General features: G+C 44.7%; 1 protein-coding gene and 3 non-coding genes across 4 annotated transcripts; 1 reads left to right on the top strand and 3 right to left on the bottom strand.

Annotated features, from left to right (window-relative positions):
* Positions 1-1,260: 1,260 nt before the first annotated feature.
* LOC119311812 (protein NAR1-like) lies at positions 1,261-6,089 on the top strand. Its single transcript, XM_037587516.1, has 11 exons — positions 1,261-1,482; positions 2,505-2,587; positions 2,680-2,833; positions 2,997-3,183; positions 3,319-3,445; positions 3,845-3,995; positions 4,075-4,124; positions 4,354-4,525; positions 4,737-4,863; positions 4,967-5,058; positions 5,623-6,089. Exons 1-11 carry the CDS (start codon positions 1,366-1,368, stop codon positions 5,773-5,775), a joined length of 1,413 nt encoding a protein of 470 aa, XP_037443413.1. The 5' UTR covers positions 1,261-1,365; the 3' UTR covers positions 5,776-6,089.
* A 414-nt stretch (positions 6,090-6,503) lies between these two features.
* Positions 6,504-6,575, bottom strand: TRNAK-UUU. Its single transcript has one exon. It is a non-coding gene; the product is annotated as a tRNA-Lys (tRNA).
* Positions 6,576-7,705: 1,130 nt separating this feature from the next.
* Positions 7,706-7,777, bottom strand: TRNAK-UUU. Its single transcript has one exon. It is a non-coding gene; the product is annotated as a tRNA-Lys (tRNA).
* Positions 7,778-17,390: 9,613 nt separating this feature from the next.
* Positions 17,391-17,462, bottom strand: TRNAK-UUU. The gene has a single exon. It is a non-coding gene; the product is annotated as a tRNA-Lys (tRNA).
* Between the last annotated feature and the right edge of the window lie 986 nt (positions 17,463-18,448).

The following is an 18,448-nucleotide window of genomic DNA, read 5'->3' as shown; positions in this document are numbered from 1 at the left end:
CACGTTGATATCATTGTGAGTTCCTGGCATACCAAAGAAGGAGTGCCAAATCCAGAGGTCCTATGTGGCCACCGCCTCAAGTATCACACCGCAACCGCCTTTGGCGCCTTTGTACATCCCCTACCAAGCAAATGGGAAATTCTTTCATTTCCAATGCATACAGTCGATGCTTCCAAGCATCCCAGGAAATCCTTTTGCTGCATTCTATGCTAGGATCCTAGCAGTGTCTCCCGCATTGGGTGTTCTCAAGTATTGCGGTCCAAACACTGCCACCACTGCCCGACAGAACTTGTAGAAACACTCTATGCTGATGGACTCGGCCATGCGCCCATAGTCATCTTGTGAGTCACCGGGAGCTCCGTATGCAAGCATCCTCATCGCTGTCGTGCATTTCTGGATCGAGGTGAATCCAAGTTTGCCGGTGCAATCCATCTTGCATTTGAAGTAGTTGTCGAACTCCCGGATGGAATTCACAATCCTGAGGAAAAGCTTTCTGCTCAGGGCGACCGAGAGCGCGGGGGGTGGGAGGCTGGTCGAGGAAGAAAAATCTTGACTTTTCACCTAATGGCGTGGGTCAGCCGCGCTTTTCCCTTGCGTCGGAGCCCCCAAGTGCCCCCCAACGCGTCGGGTTCGGCCTGCGGCCGCCGGCCGAAAAAAAAGCCAAACCGGCATCGTCCTGGGGGCGCGACTGGGCATTTTTTTGGCGCCGGCGCCGAAAAAGTTGCCTGGGGGGCCTGTTGGGGGCGCGGCTGGAGATGCTCTTAGCTTCATCCCCCAATCTGTCCTCTCATCTCCTCTCCCGCGACCCCTGCTGCCACCTCCCTCATCCTCCCCCGCCCTCTCCGGCGACTGAGCACCGCGTCGGACGGCCCCCTATTCCTCCCCTCCTTCCCCGCCGCCAGGCAGCTCGCCGTCTTCCCTGTTCGGCACCACCAAGCACCAACGACACCCAGGTCGGCCCCGTCCCAGGTCGCCGCCGCCAAGCGCCGCCGACGTCGCCCTAGTAGATCAGCCCCACAACACAACAGCTCGCCGCCGTCAAGCACCACCGGCGCCATCCCAGCTCGCCCCGCCCCAGATCGCCCCACTCCTGCAGGATACGCCGCGTTATTTGCAAAAGCCCCCTTGACTATTGTTGATTTCGAAACAAAACTGTACAAATAGGCGGAACAAGGAAGGCCCACCAGTGAAGGCCAGGCCCACGGGGATATAGGCCGCGAGCCCGCGACCAAGCTCCCTCCATCAAAGCAGCACGCAGAGGCCGAGAAGAAGAGCACGGATTGACATTGACGACTGCTGGCTCGGCTCGGCCTCATTCCACAGGAGGCCAAGAAGAAATCCTCCTCCAAGCATCCGTCGCCGGCGATGTCTTCCAGCAGGTTCTCGCCGGCGCTGCAGGCGTCGGACCTCAACGACTTCATCGCCCCCTCGCAGGACTGCGTCGTCTCCCTCAACAAGAACTCCGCCGCCAGCCGCCTCCCGGTACCCTGCCCTGCCGCCCCTTCTCCCCCCCCATTTTTTTTTGGCCTTTGACCTAGTATTTGGCTCTGGGGCTGGAGCTTTTGCCCCGCCCTGCTCTTCGTAGCCGCCCCGCGCCATCCCCCTGCGGCTGCAGAGGACGCGGTCTGTGTCCGCGCAGCCTGTATATTTTTAGCTTTCGGATGGTGACGCGTGCCATTAATCCTCGCAGTATTGATAATAAGAGTAGAAAGGATGAGGAATGGTGAACGGGGTTGAGCTTTCTCTCCTGCTGTTTGGTTATCTTATAGGAATCGATTAGGGGAATTGGAATTCCAGTTAAAATCCCTTCCAGTCTGAAGGGGATTTAGTCGGATTATTCAAGGCGTACAAACAAGCCCGTATTCTTTACTCTCTTTTTTCTCCTAAATAATACAAACATATGTCTCGCCAATCAGTAGTATCCTTCATGGAAACTAGAATAATTAGGTCTTGAGTTCCACACCAAATAGCCATGGTATTCTCATTTTACTTCATAGCAAGTTCGTTTGAACCAAATTAAAATTTCAGCATCAGCTGTTAGGCGCAAACAGAACGGAAGGCAAAGTGTGCGGCGATGCTCGATGAGATCATTGGTTTTTCCCAGCTTGTCGCATTGTGTAACAATCTCCAATAACATCACTTCTTCATAATCAACAGCAACATTGTAGCAGGTGCTTCACTTGGTGAACTCCTGGTGCTTACCGATTTCCTTTTTTTATAACTTTCCCTGAGTCTAGTAACAGGCGTCGCACTTGTGTTAACTTAATCTGTCCTTTAACGAAAGCTTACTTTTGTATCTCGATTATTGGAACGATCTGTCTGCTAAGTTTGACAACTTGATCAAACCACTGTGGAAGTCGTAGATACATTTCTGCACAAAACTAATAAATTGACTTTACATTAGCACAAACAGAACTTCGTAAATTCATCTTTCTTGCATCTCACCTAACCCATTTCCCTTCCACATGCAATTCCCCTATATTCCTGACATTTCCATTTTACAGATTAAAAAAAAGCAAGTTGTGGTGAGTACAAAACCTCCAGAAGAATCGGTCAAGATTTCTCTCAAGGACTGTTTGGCTTGCAGGTTATTACCAATTTTGTAGCCCTCGCCTCAACTGTAAAAGTAGTGACCTGCCCAAATGTAAATAATGCTGACGGCTTCCTTTGATCTCATAGTGGTTGCATAACATCAGCAGAGACAGTTATGCTTGAGAAGCAAAGCTTGGATGACTTTGTTACTCGCATCAACTCTGGCAAAACCGTCATCGTATCTGTATCTCCCCAGTCAAGAGCATCATTAGCTGCATTCTTTGGTCTTTCTCAGTCACAGGTAATTCTATGTGCTTCACCTGACCACTACCTTGTCAAAGTTGTCACCATATAAGTTGTTTTGTAATGTTTTCCCTAAATTAGTGTCTTTCTGCTTTAGCTGAATGACAAGTGCTCTGCAAATAATGATAACAAACACATAATGCAATTTTTGTTATCTTCAGGTTTTTCGAAAACTAACTGCTCTGTTCAAGTCGATGGGTGTGAAGGCAGTGTATGATACAAGTAGTAGTCGAGATCTGGCCCTAATTGAAGCATGCAATGAATTTATTTCACGCTATAAGCTGAGTCAGTTGTCTAGCAACAAAGAAGTTGGAACCAGTCTTCCTGTGCTTTCATCTGCATGTCCAGGTAAAAACATTTATACAAAATATGCGTCACTTTTGCTACTATGCAGTTTCCTATATACTACTGATATTCCCTTACTAGTTAGTTAGCTATTTACATATCTTCTATAACTATATGTGAATCTCTTCCTCCTTACAGGCTGGATATGCTATGCTGAAAAGACCCTTGGTTCATATATTTTGCCCTACATCTCATCTGTAAAGAGTCCCCAACAAGTGATTGGTGCAGCTATCAAGCATCACATGGTTGAAAAACTTGGTCTCAAGTGAGTAATTTTCCCTAGTTCTAGATCTAAATATGTTATTTTCAGATCTTTGATCAGACATGAGAAATTAGTACCTCTTCTTGTCCGAAATTGGACTCCTTTTTTACTTCACAAATTTTTATCTTGTGGAAGTATAAGATCATGCAATTATATTTCATGACAAATTGGGAAATACAGTACAATTTTCTGGTGACCAGTCCAAAATATCTTGAGAGACACTTACGATTTTTTACGCTTTCTTGTGACCAAGTGTTTGTGACATTAGGTTTTTCCTGGTCTTTGCAATGTAATATCTCCATTTGACGAATTGGATGATTATTTCAAATAAAAACCATGCTTATTATGAACTATCATTTTGTGATATTTTTGTTTGTAATCGTACTTGAATGTATTGTGTAGGCCGTATGATGTTTATCATGTTACTGTGATGCCCTGTTATGATAAAAAACTTGAAGCTGTCCGGGGCGACTTTGTTTTCTCAGTGGAAGAAAAGGAAGTTACAGAGGTGGACTCGGTATTGACAACCGGTGAAGTGTTGGACTTGATACAGGTTACTAATTTATTTCCTGCAGTTGCTTGTATGTTTTGAAAAACTCCGAGACGCTTATATCACTTTCATGGTTGTGCAGTCCAAATCTGTCGACTTCAAGACAATGGAGGAATCTCCTTTGGACAGATTGTAAGCTCCTTGTATGCTTGATGTTCTGTCCCTCTGGATAAAATTCGGATGAAATTCAATGCGGAAATATATATTTATATGTTCTGTTCAACTAGTACTTCTATTTAGTATTTAGTGAAGCTTTGATTTAATCGACTGTCGAGAAAAAGAAAGATAAAAGTAATTTTATATGGTTACATTTATGCTTCATCTCCTCTGAGAATTCACGTGTACTTTAATTGCAACACAGATTAACAAATGTTGATGATGATGGTCATCTATATGGGGTCTCTGGTGGCTCGGGTGGTTATGCGGAAACCATCTTTCGTTATGCAGCACGTGCGCTCTTTAATAGGGAAATAGAAGGCCCACTTGATTTCAAAGTCTTGCGAAATTCAGATTTCCGTGAAGTTACATTGGAGGTACTCCCTCCGTCCGGAAATACTCGTCGGAGTAATGGATGTAATTAGATGTATTTTAGTTCTAGATACATTTATTTTTAAGCATTTCTTCGACAAGTATTTCCGGACGGAGGGAGTAATTCATTGTCCCCATCCATCCCTAATTGGCCTCGAAAGCCACCCTTGCTGTTGCCTTCGCATCATTGTGTATATAACATGTTTATGCTAACAGGTGGAGGGCAGTCCTGTTTTGAAGTTTGCCCTTTGTTACGGGTTCAGAAACCTACAGAACATTGTTAGGAAGGTTAAGATGGGAAAATGTGAATACCAGTTTATTGAAGTCATGGCTTGCCCTTCAGGTATTTCATTTATGACACTGTGCTGCACGGTCGCTTCTAATAACTTCTTTCTGAGCTTTAGGATCTAGATACCCTCTCCTATACACTGATTATCGCCGTGCAGGTTGTCTGAATGGGGGAGGCCAAATAAAACCTGCTAAAGGCCAATCTCCCAAGGATCTCATCCAACAACTAGAGGGTGTGTACATGCAAGATGTAAGTTCTAGCATGCTCACTACATTTCATGTTGGTTTGTAGGGCCTCGCTTCTGTTTGCGATTTTTAATTCTATATCCCTTGTGACCCATTCAAGTTTTATATCAAAGCTCTCTGCTATACTTCTGCAGCTTAGGCCGTAGGTTGTCCCCAATTTAGGCCCAGCATGCTACTGATACAGTACTTTTGACCATTTAAGAAGACAAGAAAAGAAGCATGCTATACAGCAAGTTCTGTTAGTGCCTATCACACCTTCTCATTGTAGTTTTGGGAAGCTGTGCGTAATTTCTGAACTCACTAACCATTGATTGTCTTATTATCCTGCTCCAGTTTTCTGACATTATATATTCCCCTTAATGAAGCGGAAAACAATAAACTTGACTCGGTTCCTACTCCCTCCATCCCATAATATAAGAGCGTTTTTTAAAACGCTCTTATATTATGGGATGGAGGGAGTACTTTATAATTATCACTTACCATAGATTCTTGCTGCCATCGCCACAAGAGCTTTTTACTTGATGCCAGTCATTATATGCTGCCACTGACTTCAGACCTTGTGAACCAGGTATCAATATCCAACCCCTTCGATAACCCGATCGCGAAAAGATTATACGATGATTGGCTCGTCCAACCCGGTTCAGACAGTGCAAAGAGGTACTTGCACACGCATTTTCACCCCGTGGTGAAAAGCGTCACTTCGCAGCTTCAAAACTGGTGATGCCGGCAAAGATCGGTTCGTTGCGTCGAGAATTCATCGTCATATGTTCTCCTAAGAAACCAAGAGGCACACTGCCGAAACAATGGCAACACTAGAGGGTACAGGCATCATTACCAAGGGTGTTTTGCTTGAGGGCAAAAACTGAGTTTTGCTAGGCCATAGGTTTTCCACCTCCTTTCTTGGTGATCTTGTGTAATATTGCCCCACAGAGAGATAAACAAACAGTGACAGATAGTAAATTGTACTAGTAGCATGTAAAGATAGTAAAAAAAATTCCGGCGTCAGGAAACAGCCGTTGACCTCTGGTGATTTCATGCCGCGTTGTCCTATGATGTCTTGTTCCTTGTTTGACACAATCGTTTGACGAAATAGGTTTTCAACGGCTTGCAACTACTATTATTGTGGAATTATTCATTTCCTGAAGGACAGCGAGAGCTCTGCATTGCCTAGAGCACCACAATCAAATTTGACTTTGCAGAGCGGATTAAGAATTATATTCAAAATCAAAAATAAAAAAGATGTAGAGCAGACGAATTCCTCCCCGTTGTGTCTCTGTTACGTGCGTCCAACGGGGATTGTGAGATCAGCTGGTTTCCAATCCAATATGATAAAATGCATCGGTCAAAATTATTTTATAGAGCGACTGGTGAGATCAGCTGCATTTTCTTTCTTTTCGTTTTTAGTGTATCTTGATTTAGAGTTTAAAAAAATTGCAGAAAAAAAATTAACGCCGACCGTGGGGATCGAACCCACGGCCACGTGGTTAAAAGCCACGCGCTCTACCACTGAGCTAGGTCGGCTCTTTGGAGAAAAAACAGAGATTAAGCTTTTATTCCAATCCTACCACTCCCTCCTATCTATGTCACTTGTCGCAGCTTTAATATAAAACTATAATATGGATCGAAGAAAGTAGTGTACTAGTTTAAAAAAACATGATGACATAAACCACACGACGACCTTGTAGAAAAATAGATGTTGATAAACAATTAAATTCTAGTAACATGTAAAGATGAACAAGATAGGTGTCGATGTTTCTTTCATGCCACATTATCTTGTAATGTCTTTCTTCCAGTTTTATCGCAAAGAAAAAATCTTCTTCCGTCTGGCACATTGACCTGTGTGGTTGTGTTAGTGTACTACTCCCTCCGTCCAGAAATACTTGTCAAAAAATGGATATAAATGGATGTATCTAGAACTAAAATACATCTAGATACACCCACTCCCGGGACAAGTATTTCCTGACGGAGGGAGTATCATTTTAACTTTCCAACTTCGTTTCTGCTTTATCGTGGATTTTTTTTTCTAAAGAAGAGCGAGCTCTGCATTACTTGGAACATTAATCATGTCTCATTATCCTACTGTACTTGCGTAGGACCGTCGTTGATATTTATCTGCTGGGGGTGAAGACACCAACCAAATAGAGCTTCATAAAGCGCATTAAAACTACCAACATTGTACATGAGACGAATTCCTTCCCGTCGTGCTAATTTATATTCCTTTGCAAAGCGTGTTATGTACATGCGACAATAATTGTGAAATAGCTGATTTCCAATATGAGAAATTGCTTTGGTAAATGCAAAAATTCTATTTTTAGAGCAAATGTGAGATCAGCTGATTTACTCTGTTTTTATGTGGTGGTTTTTTTAGGCAAAGAAGGATCATGCACGATCCATGCGAGGCCAAAACAAGGCTGAGAACCTTCACATCTTCGGACTCTAGATAGACTGGCAGTACATATTTTGTTGTAAGAGACACGTAAAAGGGAAATTAAAAACAAGCTAAGATGCAGCAAGGACAAAAGGGAAAGCCACCAGCTGAGATGTGGTGTGTTTATTGAACACTCTATTCGTGAATTTTCCGAAGTACTCCCTCTGTACATTTTATTTTTATACAGAGAAAAAATAAATACGGCACAACACATAAAAACAAGCGCCAACCGTGGGGATTGAACCCACGGCCACGTGGTTAAAAGCCACGCGCTCTACCACTGAGCTAGGTCGGCCTTTAAGTTCAGTTAAATTAAAATACCATACAAGTAGGTTTCGATATATAGTTTCAAGAAAGCACTACATATATATCTTGTCTACGTCTATGTCAAATACTTCCCTACGTCTATGTCTGGTCGTGTGGTTTCATATTCAGTCCGAATAGGTCTGTTCAAGTGTTTTTTTTTTGCGAATAGGTTTGGTCAAGGTTAGCAATAGGGCTGGGTCGTGTGTATATATATGTACACACGAGATCATTGTACCGTGAAGAAAAATGAAAAGCAATAAAAGTCAAAAATAAGGGCACGACAAGAGCTCTTAGCTACAAGTTATTTGTGTGTACGTGTTCGTTATTTTTTATATGGTCGTGGACGGAAGTACTACTGCTAACCGAATCCTCTTGTTGACACCAGATTTTGGCACGGTCAATAACTTATTTAAGATGGCCTCAAATGGAGAAGTGATCTTCATGAAAGAGTTCCGTATTGTCGATATAAACATCTTTGAAGTTTGGGTCATCGCAGTCCGATTTCATCTCGAAGGCCGAAACTATGCTCAAAGTACTAAGATCTTATATTCAGAGTACAGTTTGGCTGATTAAGCCCCCAAGATGACCTCAAATAGAAAAATTATCTACACGGATTGTCTTCGTCTCGTCGAAATGATCGATTTTGATATAAAAATCGTTCCAATCCGTGTTCGTATGAAAAAGTTAGAGCCATCGGAATACAGCCCTGTCAGGAGGCAAAAACTGGCGCGCCCCACCAGACACCCTGTCTGATGGGTAGCGCGAGGGATAGGCTGTTTTGCGCGACCGATTTGACCCTTAAGATGACCTTTGATCAAAAAACGTGCAACATAAAAGTTGTTCGTCTCGTTGAAACGGTCAAGATTGCTTTTGGGCTCGTTTCCATCCGAGATCGTTTACCACCACAAAAAAGACCCGCAAGGTGCAGCCAGTTTAAACCGAACAGTTTTGGAAAGTTCGGACAAAACCAATCCGAATTTGACTAGGGTTTTGGACGTGAATCCAAGCCTTTTCCTTGCATGAGAAGTCCAGCCGCCTCTTATATATCTAAGGGGTGACGGCCGATTGAACAACACCAATCGAACAAATACATCTACTACTTTTTCGTGTTTATCTACTTTTATCTCTCCCCTTGTATCTTTCTTCTCGTTCTTCGTCGTTCTTCAAGATTGGAGGCTGCGAATCCACGAGGCTCTAGGGGCGGTAAGGCCGACCTCGAGCAGCCAATCATCGCCGCGAGCCCTGACGGGGTCCCTCCCGGGCGAGCGGGGCGTCTGGTCCCAAAAGCGCCGGCTTGCTGTCTTGCGTATCGCGCTGGAAGTCGGCCTCCCGCGGTGTGAGTTGCGGAGCATCTCCCTCGGCGCCGCAGATACACATCGACGTGTTCGTGTGACACGTTCCAGCGTCAACACACTTTTTGGCGACTCCGCTGGGGACGAAGCTTTAAACGGTCTCCGGCCTATTTTTGCTACGAAAGGATCGTCATCTAGGGTTTGCAATCTACAAAGGTAATATGAATACCCAATTCCCTTCTGTAGATGCAAATAATTCATATGATGTTACTAGATTGTTCAATGAGTATACTCTATCGGCCAGCCCTAGTTTTTTCAATAATGCATCTAATTACGTGCAAGGGCCGATTCAAAGTAATTTGCATGCTTTAAGTTCTTATGATACTAGTAACCTACACCATATGTATCTCAACTCTCATGCATCGGCAACCCCACAAATTGTTATGCCGATGAACAACATGGTGAGTTCAGTTAATAAATTTAAAACACCTCATGTTAGAATCTCCAATGCCATGCAAGAAAGTGTTTCACCCTTTTATTCATCGGCAAGTAATGTGCAATATACTAATCCAACCATGCCGATGAACGAGAGAATTGGCCATGCTACCACTAGTTATTCGGCCAGTTACTCTCAAACGTCATATGCTACACCTCATGTTAGTAATTCTTCGGCACCATACACAACTGTAGATGCTCATAATTCGGCTTCACACCTTCCTGGTTATAACCGAATGAATGTAAATTTTACAGGAGCGGTTGTGCCCAATATTGTAGAAGATGAGGTAGTGGTGGCTGCATTGAAGAGTTTAGCCCAAAATAAGAGAATTAGTGCTCTTTGCCTTGAACAACATGAAAAGGGGCTATTTCCTGATTATGCCGCAATAAAAGCTAGAGTTTTGCAAGAAGATGAATCTTTGCCAAATGATAAAATTGGCGAGCAAAATGATGGTCTTACAACAATGCATATGCCTTCACCTAGTACTACATCATATTATACACCCCCTACACAATTGCAAAATCTCGGCAACACCCGTGTGTCATTGCCGAAAGAATCTAAAAGCATTGGGGGGCAATCATATCCGGAGTGGGCTGAAATTGAGCAAAAGCTTAAAGCTAATTTTGCCGCTCGTCGTCAGAAACAAATAGAAAAAGAATTGGCTCGGATAAAAGAAGCATTGCCAATTGGTAGTATCAATGAAAAGAAGGATGGTTGGGAACATGAAAGTGCTTCGGTTGAAAAATCCGAATCAAGTAGTATATATTCTGAATCCATCAAATCCAATGAGGCAAGCATTATTGAGAAAGGGCATGGCAAGCATAGGAAAACAACGGTGCTTGATTTTTCTAAAGTTAATGGAACCTACTTCCTGCCCTATGAGTTCCGTGCCGTAGAAATTGACAAGCTTCAAGGACAAGAACAAGTAGCCGAACAAAGTTCGGCCGACAAAAATCTTCAAAGCAATGATGCACGGATTCAAGAAAAAGATGATGACAAGGTGTTGGGGAGCCATCCAAAGACGGAGCAAGATGTTCTTCAAATGGCACCACCATCATGATCTCCCAACATATTTGAAGAGGTATGCATAGCGAGTAATTTACCTATTTTCAGATTTGGTCGCAACTTCATTATTGATGCATCTATAAGAAATATTCTCATAAGTAATTTTGAAAGACCAATGAAGAAGGGTAATTTACTTGTTAGCAATAAAATTTTTGTGAAACATATCGGTCAAACCATTGCGCCATTTATAAAGACCGATAATGACTTATTGTTACAGCCAAAGCTTTCCCCGTTGCCTTATCTAAACTTCATATCTAGTTGGGTAGCTTTGCTTATTTCGTACTTGGCTTGCACTTGGTCTCAACTGAGACATGTATGTTCTAAATATCTTCGTTTCAGAAATTTAAAGCCAAGGTTAAATTCTATTGAGAAAACCGATGCTAATACAATATCTTATCCAAAGACGTCGGAGATAGAGTGGAAAACACAATGCATAGCCGAATGGGGAGATTCCAAATCTAAACCATTCGTTTGCTTATCTCCAAAGCCGTTCAAACAGCAAGATCGGCTAGAAAACAAGAAGTATACCTTCAATTCAAGCATGTGTGATCAAATATTTGATTTGTTGCTGAAAAATAATTACATTACAATTCTCGATCACCATGTTAAGCCATCAATCCAAGGACGAATGTATTGTAAGTTGCATGATTCGTCCAAATATAATTTTGAGGATTGCAACATGTTTCGGCAAATAGTTAAATCGGCCATTGAAAAAGGACGATTGAAGTTTGTTGAAACACCAAGAGATGACCAGTCTATTCCGATTGGTCCCGATGACAAAAGGTTTTTGCATTGGCTGCTTCAAGCCGATCCATTTAAAGAGAATGTAAAAATTGTAGGTGATGGGATCAATGTTTCAAGTGAAGAAGTTGTTGAAGAGCATAATGAACATAATCTTGAGGGCGAGAATTCCATCGAAGCTACAATGGAGACGCCAAGGATTGGGGGGCAGCAAGCAAATCCAATGATCGATGAAAGCAAACCAAAAGAAAACAAAAGCCGAAATAAGCGCAAGTGTAAGAGATCAAAAATCACCTTTGCTGAACTATTGGATAAATATCAAAAGATGAGTGAAGAGAAGAATGCTTATCGGCCAAATCATGCAAAGAAACCAAGATCACCCCCAAGGCGCAAATATGAGGATTGGTATTGGCAAAGTGATAATTTTAATGCAACATATTCATATCCTTATTTTGGGCCGCCAATGCCAATGCCGTGGATTCCTCCCTATGCTCATATAGATACATATTCATCATGGGACAGGTATGGTACAAGGGCACATTCTCCATCTTATTCTAGACCATCTCACCAATACTATGCAGCTCCAAGAAGATCAACATTTGAACAATCATGCATCAAAGACCGTTTCAATCATAAGGAATCGATCCAGAGCTCAAGGAAGAAAAAAGAGGTGGTAAAGCAAGTTTACCGCGTGAAAAGAGATGGTCGTAAGTGTGCTACTTCAGATTTGATCTCAAATAACAAAGAGCCAATTAAAGTGTTGACATTGGCTACAAAAGGCAAAGAAGTGAAACAATCAATTGATAAAAATCAGAGTCCCAAATCTGAGGAAAAAAAGTTGAGGGTGCACAAGGCCCAAAAAGAGTTGCCATTGCTTCAAACAAAATCACAGCCGGGGTGCCCACTCGGCTTATCGTATTGCCAAAAGAAGGAATTACAAAAACTTAGTGCACAAGAGCTGAAAAAGAAGAACATGACATGGGTTCCGAAGAGGAGCAGTCAAAATGAAAGTGATGTGCAACCTTCTATCGCAACAAGTGTTACAAAAGTGAAGAAAGAGAAGGATGGAAGCCAAAAACAGTTAAGCCGAAGGTTTGCATCACCCCATCAAAATCTTCGGTTAGCACATCATCCATATTCTTCAACCATACCATTGATGCCTTTGCCATGGAATTCATCATCAGGTATGATAAATTACCCTCCCTGAATTTATTTTAATCCATGGAAGCGACATAATTTTCTGCATCATGAGAGGGTATTACCAAATCTCTATACATTTTATTAGCTATGTTTTTTCTTGCTAATCCAAAGGGCCGAAATATTTGATTGCTATTTCATTTGTTTATTTCGGCTATACATGATTTGGTGAATGAATTCTACATGGGCATTATGTTGATGGCCGGTATTTATCTATCGCCCTAAGAATATGTCAAAGCATGGCTGATGTAGTATCCTAACATCGTCCTTAGTTCAATTAGAGGCCAAAACGAGGTACATGTTCATTGATATTGCCCTTGTCTTTCTAGTACTATGGAGATTATTTTCGACGGTAAATTTCTGGCAATGGCCAAGGTGTTGGTGTTGCTTATTTATCTCCATATGGAGCTATTTTGTGAAGTCTCAGGCCGCTTATAATATTTTTGCACAATCATCAAAGCCGAATAAGCATTGTCATTCGGATTGGAGCTTTGCCTTGATATAGGTGCTATACATATTGAGGCTTCCGGTGATTCGTTATTAGTAGTGCAACAAATATCCAAGGGTTATCAATGTTTTGACGGATCACTTATAGTTTATCTTTTGGTATGTCTAGATGCAAGATTTACCTTGGGTTGCTTTGAAATTGTTCATATATCTAGGCATGACAATTCGAAAGAGTTGGCACAGTAAGCGTCCGGCTACTATGTTAACCATGGTGTATTGCATTTCTATCAATAGCCGATGCTAGGTCTTGTCAACATAAGTAAGGCTGAATCGAAGCCCACCGCTTCGGCCACTAATGAAATTTTTATGCAGGCGAAGTAAGGATTGGAGGAAGTTCATTCTTGATTATCTGCAAAATCCTAGCGAAAGGGTGAACAATATGGTTCGGAGGATGGTTTTGATCTATGGAACCTTATCACCGGATTGTTATAGAAGCTGAGAAGTTTTCACCCAAGTTTGCATCAAGAGGTTCAAACAAGCAATGGCCGATATAAACTTATCGTCCTAAGCATATGCAAAATGGCCGATGGAGTGTTGACATCGTCCTTAGAACAAGCTATGCGGAAGTTATTTTTCGGCACACAAACTTTGCCGAAAAAAAGGGGGGCATGTGTTGACACCAGATTTTGGCACGATCAATAACTTATTTAAGATGGCCTCAAATAGAGAAGTTATCTTCATGAAAGAGTTCCGTATTGTCGATATGAACATCTTTGAAGTTTGGGTCATCGCAGTCCGATTTCATCTCGAAGACCGAAACTATGCTCAAAGTACTAAGATCTTATATTCAGAGTACAGTTTGGCTGATTAAGCCCCCAAGATGACCTCAAATAGAAAAATTATCTACACGGATTGTCTTCGTCTCGTCGAAACGATCGATTTTTATATAAAAATCGTTCCAATCCGAGTTCGTATGCAAAAGTTAGAGCCATCGGAATACAGCCCTGTCAGGAGGCAAAAACTGGCGCGCCCTCCAAGACACCCTGTCTGATGGGTAGCGCGAGGGATAGCCTGTTTTGCGCGACCGATTTGACCCTCAAGATGACCTTTGATCAAACAACGTTCAACATAAAAGTTGTTCGTCTCTTCGAAACGGTCAAGATTGCTTTTGGGATCGTTTCCATCCGAGATTGTTTACCACCACAAAAAAGACCCGCAAGGTGCAGCCAGTTTAAACTGAACAGTTTTGGAAAGTTCGGACAAAACCAATCCGAATTTGATTAGAGTTTTGGACGTGAATCCAAGCCTTTTCCTTGCACGGGAAGTCCAGCCGCCTCTTATATATCTAAGGGGTGACGGCCGATTGAACAACACCAATCGAACAAATACATCTACTACTTTTTCGTGTTCATCTACTTTTATCTCTCCCTTTGTATCTTTCTTCTCGTTCTTCGTCGTTCTTCAAGATTGGAGGCTGCGAATCCACGAGGCTCTAGGGGAGGTAAGGCCGACCTCGAGCAGCCAATCGTCGCCGCGAGCCCTGGCGGGGTCCCTCCCGGGCGAGCGGGGCGTCTGGTCCCAAAAGCGCCGGCTTGCTGTCTTGCGTATCGCGCTGAAAGTCGGCCTCCCACGGTGTGAGTTGCGGAGCATCTCCCTCGGTGCCGCGGGTACACATCGACGTGTTCGTGTGACGCGCTCCAGCGTCAACACCTCCTTCGCAACTTGTGTTTGGCGGAACGGGCGAGACGCCTAGCTAGCCGCTGCCTACCAAAAAAAACTAGGGTTTCTCTGCCTCCCGCCGACGCCGACATCTATCCGCCCGTCTACCGTGGCCTTAGGGCCATGGGGATGGAGTGGATCATGGCCCTTGCTGGTGGGAAGGTTCTGTTAATAGATTTTTTTTTTGAAATTTGTTAGGGTTTGTGTCCTACTCAGGAAGGCGAGACAACGACGACTCCCTGAAGATGGAATAAAGATCTTCCCGCCTAGTCCCCGTTTCGATGATGTGTCTAGCATCATCGGTGGGCGTGTGGAGGTGTGTCTCCGGTGGATCTGTCTCTGGTGGATTTGCTCGGATCTGTTCGTCGTTCGTCTTTGTTCGTGTGTCTTCAGGTTGGATCCTTCTTATCTATACTCTTCATCGGCGGCGGTTGATGTTCTGGTGCGTTGGTTCTATGAGGCCTTAGCACGATGACTTTCCGACTGTCAACTACAACAAGGTTTGCTCGGTTTCGACGAGGGAGGGGCGATGACAGCGGTGCACCTTCAGCTCGCTTCAATGCTTGTAGTTGTCGCTATGTGGTCTACAGATTTGGATGTAATTTTTATGGCGGCTGCCACAAATCTGCCGGATGATTTTCCTAGAAAATCATCCGCCTAGTTAGTCGTTAGATATGACAATGTTGGTCGTCGATCTCGGAAAGGCAGCCTCGCGTCTTCCCTCCACTGAACCAATCCACCACATGATTCAGTTCAACACCCCACGTCTCCTCTGAAGACGATGTTGCAGAGCAATACAACACCCCGCCGTGATACCTGCGCCTACGACATCTCGGCGCTGGAGCCGTCGGCGAGTGCTGCATCGGAGCTCTCAGAGCCGCCGACGACCGCAGCAACGCAGCACCGGGAGCACAACAGATGGCTCCTCCATGGCAACACCGAGTGCAACGTCTCCAGCGAAGCTTCATTGCAGCTCCAGCGAAGTTCGTTCCGACCCTATCACAGCTCCAATGACCTGGCGGCGCTCCATGGCAACACCGAGAGCGACGTCTCTGCGAAGTTTCATTGCAGCTCTGGCTCACCGAAGCCGCCGGCGAGCACTGCACCGCAGCTCTCAGAGCCGCCAGTGGCCGCTGCAACGCAGCACCAGGAGCACACCGGATGGCTCCTCCATGGCAACACCGAGTGCAACGTCTCCAGCGAAGCTTCATTTCAGCTCCGGTGAAAGCTTCATTACAGCTCCGGCGAAGTCTGTTATGACCCCATCTCATCTCCAATGACCCGGCGGCGCTCCATTGCAGCCCGAGGCAGCGCTCCAATACAACCTCGACGACGTGAAAAAAGCTGCAACGTAGCACCTCCTGCGTGCGGTGTTGCAGAACCGGCGGCAAGCGGCGCCCTCCTTCGGCCTTCGTGTTGCCTTACAACAACGGCCGCGAGTAGCCCAACCTCACTCCTGCGCACTGCATTGCAGCACTGGCAACTAGTAGCGCCCACCTCCGGTCTTCCTGCTGCGATGCAACACCGGCATCGACGCTATGCCTATGGCCGGTGAGCCCATGGCGAGCAGCACACTGCTCCTTCCCGCTTACAGCAATGGTAGTGGCCTCCAGGGCGAGGAGCACACAGCTCGTGGTCGCTTTCACCCCTCGCTAGCAGCAAGAACCCCTATTTGGGTGGGCTGCAACTTCTGGTGGTGGTGGTGGTCGTCGTCCATCCCACCGGTTTGCAGCTACGGCACCTGGTGGTCAGCATCACCATGGGCCAACAGAAGAGGAGGTGGGAAGAGGAAAAAAGATGAGGGGGAAAACAGGTGGAGGAGCAGCCGTGTGAAGCAGATAAGCTCGAGGGAAAAGCGGTGGCCTCGTTCTCTAGGGACACGTGTCACACAGGGCAGCCGGTTTACCTGATGTTGTTTTCAGCCGGTTGATTTTAAATGTTTTTCAATTTTTATTATTTCCAGTTCGTTATAATTTTTATTATTTTTAATTCGTTATACTATCATGATTGAAGATGAATAGATTGAAATTTTATCCCGAAAAAAAAAGCCTACCTAATCTAACATGGTCCAAACCGGACTAAACTTGTTCTGTACAGTAATCTGAATCACACGGCAACATTGATCCCTTCCCAAACTAGACTCAAACACGTCGACCGTTACCCTGTAAAGAAAAAGAGACTCAAACACGTAGTTTGATTATTTCCAACATCCTGCGCCGCCGCATCTCCTATAGGGTTTAGACTGTCCGTCAACAACCCCCGCAATCTGCGACTGCAAGCTAAGATGAAAAAGGAAAATGTCGTGTGTTTATTGGTGACACATAAAAGGGAAATTAAAAACAAGCTAAGATGCAAGAAGGACAAAAGGGAATTTTCTGAAGGACAAAAGTGAGATGTGGTGTGTTTATTGGACACTCTGGTGAATTTTTTGAAGTGCTTCCTCTGTACATTTTATTTTGCAGAGAAAAAAGTAAGTACGGCACAACACACAAAACGAGCGCCGACCGTGGGGATCGAACCCACTGAAGGACAAAAGTGAGATGTGGTGTGTTTACTGGACACTCTGGTGAATTTTCTAAAGTGCTCCCTCTGTACATTTTATTTTGCAGAGAAAAAAGTAAGTACGGCACAACACACAAAACGAGCGCCGACCGTGGGGATCAAACCCACGGCCACGTGGTTAAAAGCCACACGCTCTACCACTGAGCTAGGTCGGCCTTTGTGTGAATTTAAATTAAAATACCGTAAAATTTAGTTTCCATATATAGTTTGAAGAAAACATCCTGCGTTGGAATTCCGTCCACGGATCGGCCATATGAAAAACAACGAACACGTATACACAAATAACGTGTAGCCAAGAGCCCTCGTCGTACGTGCCCTTATTTTTGACTCTTATTACTTGGAAAAGGTTTGTTTTAAACCGGCTGAAAACACCGAGTCGTAAGCCCCCTCCATCGATCTACACGCGTCCCTGGCTGGCCCCATGCGCTGCTCCCCTTCTCCATCTTATCCACGCACGGAAGGCACGGCCACACATTTTTCTTTCCTGCCGACTGCGTCGCTGCGTCATGGCCGCCTCGCAGCTTCCGCCATGGCCACCGCGCTGCGTCCCGCAGCTGCCCGTCGGCAACGCTGCGGGCCGCCGGCGCTGCATCGCAGCTTTCACTGTCGTCGCCGCGCACTCTTCTGCCATGGCCGCCGTGCAGCATTGTAGCACCCGTCGCCGCAAACTCAGGCCGCCGGAGTTGCAGCGCAGCATCCCGCGCTGCATCACAGCTCTCGCCGTAGTCGCCGCGCACTCCGTCGAGGAGCTTCTGCCATGGCCGTCGCGTTGCATCGTAGCACCCATCGCCGCCAACGCTGCATCGTAGCATCCGCCATGGGGGCGTCAGTCACTAGTGCAGAACCGGGCAATAGCACCGGTTCGTAAGGCCTTTTAGTGCCGGTTCCATAACCGGCACTAAAGTGTGGTCACTAAAGCCCCTCCCCTTTAGTACCGGTTCAGCACGAACCGGTGCTAAAGGGCAACCACGTGGCACGAGCTAGCTCCGGGGGCCTGGAGCCCTTTAGTACCGGTTGGTAAGACCAACCTGTACTATAAGGTTTGGGGGTCTTTAGTTTTATGATTTCTTTTTCATTTAATTTTGTGTTTCCATTTTAATTCTTTTTTGTTTGCTGGTATTTTACGATACTATACATTGTA

This window comes from Triticum dicoccoides, chromosome 5B (assembly GCF_002162155.2).
Source record: "Triticum dicoccoides isolate Atlit2015 ecotype Zavitan chromosome 5B, WEW_v2.0, whole genome shotgun sequence".
NCBI lineage: Eukaryota > Viridiplantae > Streptophyta > Magnoliopsida > Poales > Poaceae > Triticum > Triticum dicoccoides.
Note: the sequence above shows the minus strand (reverse complement) of the source record. Positions and strands in the feature narration are given on the sequence as shown.